At 37.1% G+C, this 7,606-nt stretch overlaps 1 protein-coding gene across 2 annotated transcripts; it reads right to left on the reverse strand.

The window, feature by feature from the left end:
- Window positions 1-4,171: 4,171 nt before the first annotated feature.
- LOC131156402 (uncharacterized) lies at window positions 4,172-7,335 on the reverse strand. 2 transcript variants are annotated; one of them, XM_058110054.1, is made up of 4 exons: window positions 6,910-7,335; window positions 6,063-6,646; window positions 4,771-5,286; window positions 4,172-4,600 (listed from the first exon to the last, which is right to left on the reverse strand). In XM_058110054.1, the coding sequence occupies exons 1-4, from the start codon at window positions 7,280-7,282 to the stop codon at window positions 4,463-4,465; spliced, it is 1,611 nt and encodes a 536-aa protein (XP_057966037.1). In that variant the 5' UTR covers window positions 7,283-7,335; the 3' UTR covers window positions 4,172-4,462. The 2 variants fall into 2 exon arrangements, with proteins under 2 accessions (XP_057966037.1, XP_057966036.1); XM_058110053.1 differs by having other exon boundaries at window positions 4,172-5,286.
- Between the last annotated feature and the right edge of the window lie 271 nt (window positions 7,336-7,606).

Here is a 7,606-nt window from a genome sequence, read left to right on the forward strand (position 1 = left end):
TTTTAATGATTAAATAATTAGGAAAATGATAGATGAAAAAGATAAATAAGGAATAAGGGGAAAAGGGACATTTTTGAAAGAAAGGAACAACAGATCTTGTCGACGAGTTCCATGTCCTTGTCGACAAGTGTTCTACTAAAGATCGTCGATGAAGTTCAGTTCCTCATAAACGAGAAGATCCTGAATGAGAAAATTTCAAGTTTTAAGACTTGTTGACGAATGAATCTCCACATCAACGAAGATCCTTCTATGACTTGTCGACGAATCCTCTCTACTCGTCGACGAGGCCACGTGGCAAAGTCAAGTATAAGAGGGTTTGGGGAAGCTTCCACGTGAAGAAACTTGTTTATTCTCTGTTCCTTTCTCTCTCTAAAAGTTCCTCTGCCTTCTCTCTATCTTTTCGGCCTGAATTCAGCCTGAATCAACGATCGAAGATCACTACGGTGTTCTAGGGATGATTCTCTACACATCTAGAGGAGCAATTTTCTAAACTGGGCTTTTTGGGAAACGCTCCTAAGTTGAGGTAAGGATTAAAATTCTTAGTTTTGGGTTTTTAAGAGTTTATTTAAGGTTTATAAGTTGATAAAATGTTAAAATAGTATTTTATTTAGGGTTGATTTAATGGAACTAGGATTTTTGATTCAGAGTTCAGGTGAGCGCCGCAAGTATCTTCTCAGGGTCCCTATTGGCATAGTTCAAGAAACCAAGTAAGGGGGAAATATATATTAAACCAGATTTTTATGAATTAATTAGGAAATGAAATATGTTATTAATATACATGTATATGTTTTTGTATGGGTTTAAAATGTCAACCGTTTAAATTACGTTTTCTGAGCCTAAGGTTGTTTATTTAGATATGTATATGTAAAAATGAACTGATGTAAGTGAATGATATTTTTAGGATAATTATGTAAGAAATGAAAGGTATATTTTTAGTATATAAATATTAAATGTAGGTTAACTTATTTTACAGGAAATATATATATATATATATATATATATATGAATTTTACTGCAAAATGGTGCAGCAAGAGTTAAATAGAATTCTGCGTGGAATTATGTTACATGTATGAGATGCGGGTTATACAGGAAATGCGCTGAAACGAAATGTTATATGGAATATACTGCATGTGAGTGTCAAAAATACACTGAAAATAACACGTGTTGGTCTCAGGGCCAATCATTAGTCCGATAAGGTCCGCCCCCTATTGTCTGGTTTAGGTGGAGGAGGAGAGATATAGTGCTCCCTGGCAGACCCAGGTTTGTGTGTTACAAAATGGTATCAGAACAATTACCCAGCCAGAAGTGTGATGAGATTCGCATTGCCTGGGTTTGGAAATATAAGTTCGCAACGAGGACATTGCATTCTGTAAATGGGGGAGAATGTGATACCCCGTGGAAGAAAGGCTTAAAAAAAAAAGGATTGGATGCTACTACCCATATTAACAAGGTGTACCTTTCTTTTCGGGAGTCTTCTTATAAGAACTTCACGATTAAGCATGTTTGGCTTAGAGTAATCTTGGGATGGATGACCTTCTGGAAAGTTTTCTCAGGAAGTGTGAGAGTGAGGACAAAAACACACTGAAAAGGACACGTGTTGGTCTGTGGAGTTAGTCATTAGTCTGATAAGGCCTGTCCCCTGTTGTCTGGTCCAGGTAGAGGAGGAGAGACGTAGTGCTCCCTGGCAGACCTAGGTTGGGGTGTTACACAGGAAGCCTTGGAGATTCCTGAATGGAGGGAAGCTATCATAGAGGAAATGCAAGCCTTGGAAAAGAATGGAACTTGGGATGTTATGAATTTTTCAAGAGGGAAGAAGCCAGTAGACTACAAATGGGTCTTCGCGGTAAAATATAAAACTGATGGGACAATTGAATGGTATAATGCTTGTCTTGTTGTAAAAGGGTTTACACGGACTATGACATTAACTATACAGAAACGTTTGTACCGGTGGCAAAATTGAATACAGTTCGGGTCCTCCTACCATTCGTAGCCAACTTGGATTGGTCACTTCAGCAACTTGACATTAAGAATGCATTTCTAAATGGTGAGTTAGAAGAATAAGTCTACATGGCGATACGACCAAGTTTCAGTAAGAAAGGTGAAGAAGATAGAGTATGTAAACTCAAGAAGTCCCTGTATGTCCACTCAAGAAATCTCCTAGAGCATGGTTCGACAGATTTACGAAGGTGATAAAGAACCAAGGAAATCGACAAAGACAATCATATCACACTATGTTTTTCCAACAGTCTGAAAATGGGAAAAAAACAATTTTGATTGTGTATGTTGATGATATAATCCTAACTGGAGATGATACGGTGAAAATGGAAAGATTGAAGAAAGTCCTAGTCGCCAAGTTTGAAGTTAAAGACCTAGGATAAATGCGGTACTTCTTGGGGATGGAAGTTGTTAGATCAAAAAAGGTTATCAGTGTCTCCCAGTGAAAGCATATCATTGATCTCCTAACCAAAACTAGCATGCTTGGATGCAAATCTAGTGAAACCCCAATTTAAGCAGTAAAGAAAGTTGAATACTGTGGAATGTCAGTTGAAAAGGAGAGGTATCAGAGATTTGTTGGTAAACTAATCTATCTATCACATACTAGACCCGACATTGCATTTACAGTAAGTTTGGTAAGCCAACACATGCATTCACCAAAGAAGACACACCTAGAGGCTGTGTACAAGATTCTCAAGTATCTCAAGAGTTCTCCTGGCAAAGGACTCTTCTTCAAGAAGTGTGAAAGCAAGGAAGTAGAAGTTTTCACAAATGCTGATTAGGCAGGATCAACGGAAGATAAAAGGTCTACCACTGGATATTGCACCTTTGTATAGGGAAATTTGGTGACTTGGAGGAGTAAAAAAATAGAATGTAGTGGCTCGAAGTAGTGCTGAAACTGAGTTCAGGGTAGTTGCACAAGGGATATGTGAAGGACTGTGGTTACGGAAACTTTTGGAAGAACTACAGATTACGGTGAAATTCCTTATCAAACTTTATTATGATAACAAAGCAGTCATCAGTATCTCTCTCAATCCAGTTCAACATGACAGGACTAAGCATGTAAAAGTGGACCAACACTTTATCAAGAAAATGTTGAAGAAGAAACCATTTGTATGACTTATGTGCTTACCAAGGAACAAACAGCAGACATCTTTACCAAAGGGTTAGCCCGACATAGTTTTGATGATTTCATTTGCAAGTTGGATATGATTAATATTTATGATACAACTTGAGAGGGAGTGTAGAAATTCCAAGTATCTTGGAGTGATTTAGGAGATATTTATGTAGAGAATTGTATATTATTAAGAGAGATTATTCTAGGAGATTGTTTACATTTTTAGCATACCCAATTGTATTATAAGTAGTGTATTAGCTTGTACAAAGATTTATTCAAGAAATACAAAAATTATTCATTCTAATTTCATCGACGTCCAAGGACGTAAGTAATTATATACCAAATCTCATAAATTCGTATCTTTTTCTTTATTTATGTCTTTTATTATTAGTTTCTACATTATTTTAGTTTTGTATACATTCAGTAGCATTAGTGGTAGTATCGGGCACAAGTGAGGTGTTAGGCACAACAATCAAATCACACCTGCTAAGATATTAATGAGAAAATAATAAATGAGGGCTATTTTTTTATTAAAAAAAAATTAACTCATTTTTGGTGAATTTTAAAGGAAAAAATTTAAAATAAATATTTTTTATATATATATATATATTTATATTTATATTTATCTTAATGGGCACTTAAATGAGAACTCATTTAGGTAGGTTTGGGTTTATGTGCGCCTTACAAGAAAAGAATCTTTAACCTATTTGGTCCAGCATGAAATTTGTCAATGTTAGGTGGGCTGGTCCAGCATACAAGGGTCATCCAACCTGTCCTCCAAACTAAAATGATGTTAACTCCTTAGCACAAATTCTGCAGAAGTCAAACAAAAAAACTGATACATATTTCAAAAAAAGAAATGGTTCTTGGAAGTTGTAGGAGCAAATTGCATGTAATAGTCAAACTGATTAAACCAGTATCATCCTTGAATTGACAGTTCAGTTTCTTTCTCTATTTCCTTTTACAAACAAATTTTATAGCTTCCATTTCATCTGAAAATGTTTGAGGTAAAAAATCAACTAGCTTTCTATTGATTTTTGAATATGAAAGCAGCAAAGATTCAACTCTGAAGATCCTTTGATCCTATTATAACAATGAGAAAAATCAGACATTACAACGACTGTTCTGTAAAATGCAAGGATAGGGAAGCTCTGCCCTTCTGGGCTTGTTCTTAGCTTCCTTAATCCCAATCTTCACCTAAGCTATCTCTTCTGATTTTTCCTTTCTACCCTTACCGCCAACTCAGGAAATTTTAAATGGGTCTTTTGATTCTTCTTTCCACCCTTTTGATTAACTTGGAAAATTTAAAATGGGCAGGTTTTAACAAAAAAAAGAAGGAATGCACTTGAACTATGGATGTGGGATTGTATGAAGAACATCAAAGTGGCTGACAGTCCACTCTGCCATTTCGTCTTTTTTGCTAATAAAAACTTCGGTTCCCACGTCTAGAGATGTCCAAATTCTTTTAGCTGGAGGAGTACCTGGATCCTGCTAGCAAGCAAGGTAAATATTAGATCAAGATCCTTCAGAGTTGCACTTTCATGGAGCTCTGTAGAGTTTAAACCATTTAAAAGAAGAAGCAAGTCGATTGGATTGAACAAACTACTATTGATCAAATGAACTCGTAATGAGCCTTTATGGGTAATTAAGTTAATGACCTGATAGAAGTATAGTCTGCTAGAAAGTCCCCCAATATTGAGCTCCCATGATTTAGCGTCCCCAACCCAACCTTGATTTTTTCGGGTAGGGCAGCCATATGCACCCCATGTGGGGTGAGGCAGCAACTGCAGCAGCTCTTGTGCCTGAGGGTTGCTGTAGGGATCACAAATGCTGAAGGGTTGCTCCAAGTATCGGGCATTCCCGGGAGCACAGTAATAGTGATAGGCTCCATATGGGAAGTTTTGAGTATCGGTTCTGTGTATCTTTTTGTTGTTTGGAGTGACATGGTATGGTGGGCAGTTAATCAGGCTTGAGGGGCTGCACAAAGAGGGAGTTTCAGGGTTGATGATCATCTCGCTGTATCGGGTTACATCAGTGAGCACATCTCCATTACAAGGAGAGCCATTGTTCTTCCAGCAGCTCCCCATATCGATCAGGTAGAACTGGCTCTTGGGTCCACCCCCACTCTTCACCTCCAGAGTCAATCTTACTATGAAGTTTGGAGATTCTGGAAGCTGAAACAAAAGAACAACTGAATTGAATTGCTGATTCTACAAATGGGAAATATGGAACTGTGAAAGAACAACAGATTAACAACTCAATAGACCAAATATACAACATATTATACTTCGAACTCACATTTGTCAATCTATTTCTTTTTGAAGAGAAAATGATTTTGTTTATTAACTTGGTACCACATGATGATGTGAAGCATAACAAATCTAGAACTTCTTAAAAATGAGAACAGCTAAGATTCCTTGTCAATTCAATTTTTACTTTTTTTAATGGAAAAAACTATATAAAATCTGTGACTCCCTCAAATCCAAGAGGTAGGGCTCATCAATTTTATCATGAAAAACAAGTTAGCCTTCAGCTCTTCACCAGACATCTTCATGGTTGGTTGTTGGTACATTCTGTACCGATTGAAGCAGGCCAAGTAGAAACCTAGCTCACAACACATATCTGCACATTTGGGTCAACTTGTTTTCCATGATATGCTTTGCACATAGCTTACCTACCATCAAATTCACACGGTAAAATTCCATCATAAGTGAATGAGAAATAACCCCAAAAATACCCTTTAAATCTGAATTAGTTGCTGTATTCCCTTTTTATCTAAATTAACTGCATTATCCTGCCACATAGCAAGCAAAGCAAATTTTCCATCTACCCAAACACTGTAAATTAGCCCTACACCCACCCAAAAACACACACACACACTGAGAAGGAAAATCGGGGTTTGAATTTTTAGTATCCAAGGAAATATAGATTGGAGAAAATTTGAACTCACAGATTTGAGCATTCCTCTTGTATCAGAGTGGTACCCTCCAGAGTAGCCTCTGGTTGCATCAGCTCTGAGGTACAGCATCAGCCATGGATAAGACCTTGAAGTTTTGAGCTTATGAGTAAAATCCCAACTCCCAGTTCCAAGTTTTTTCTGCCAAATCACCTCAAAGAAAGACATATTGCCAACCCTGTACCGACTAAGAGGAGAACCAAGATCATAAGTCCCACTGAAGCTTCCCCTCAGTTCTCCATTCTTTGACAAACTTGTCCTTTCATGATGCAGGGCTGGTTGATTCATACACCCCCTTTTAGGGCATGGAAAATTTTTTGACCTAAAAGGTGCTACCCTTTTTCCATTTTTAGGGCACAACCCAGATTTTGAATCATAGTTGCCATTCTTCAGCATAATCATCCAAAACTGCCATGGTTTTGGTTTATCTGGAACTTCACACAAAGAACCCAGATATATCTCCTTCTCTACTGCATACAGGTCTGGGCTGTGTCTAGCTTTTGGGCTTAAACCCCTGAATGGTTCTCCCACCCCAAGCTTATTGTCTTTTTCTGTCACTCTGTGCTGCAGAGAAGCTCCTGCTACATCCAAAGAACACATAATTAGAAAAAGCAAAAAGAAAAAAGGCACATTAATGGAACCTTTAAAGTCAGAACGCCAAAAATTACCACACATGATGAAATGATTAGACCCTTTTTAGCACTATTACTAGTTTTTGGTTTTGGGTTGCTTTATTCTTTCATTTGGGTATTTGGAATGAAGTAATTTTAAGAATGATGAGGATAAATATAGTTTCGAAATAAATAGAAACAACCATAAGGAGAAGGAAAGTCTTGTTTACCGATCCTTTTATTTTTCTTGAGATCAAAACAATCAGCTGCTCTGGGACTCCCCATTTTAGGAGCTTCCTGGCCAACTTCATTGCAGAAGTTCCATGCTTCAAAGGCTACTCTCAGCTCGTCCCTTGTCATTCCTGGGTCTCCCACTGCTGAGACATATTTTTTCCCTTCTGCAGAAGAAACACTGAGGAATGCAAAGCCATCTGCAATGAAAAATAACATGAAAAAGCAGTAGCTCCTCCCCATTGAAGCTCTCACGGTGGGTGCTCCGTTCAAGAAACAGAGAAGAGGAATAATGGGGGGTTTTTCAACTATAATGTCTGTATATACACAGACACAGAGACAGAGATTCTGACAATGGATTGCAGCTTGCATTTGTGATGAGCTTTTCCCATGAATGCTTTTTCCGAATGAGCGAATGAGAATAAAGTGTTTTTTATTATATTTTATCATTTTGTGGAGTTGAAAATATGTATTTTTCTCTCAAATTGTGCTCCTCCGTTTACAAAGATACTGAGAAATAGTAAAAGAAAAAAAGTGAAATAATTCATATTTAATTAACTCAAGTAGAAGAACAGTAATGAAGTCGGACCAATTTACTAACTCAATTTGTTTGATTTAGTTTCTTATTTATGAACAGTACAAAGTGATAAATTCAGCAAGTTGATCAATTATGTTTTCCGATATTTCGACTTTAAA

Source organism: Malania oleifera, chromosome 5 (genome assembly GCF_029873635.1).
Source record: "Malania oleifera isolate guangnan ecotype guangnan chromosome 5, ASM2987363v1, whole genome shotgun sequence".
Lineage (NCBI taxonomy): Eukaryota > Viridiplantae > Streptophyta > Magnoliopsida > Santalales > Ximeniaceae > Malania > Malania oleifera.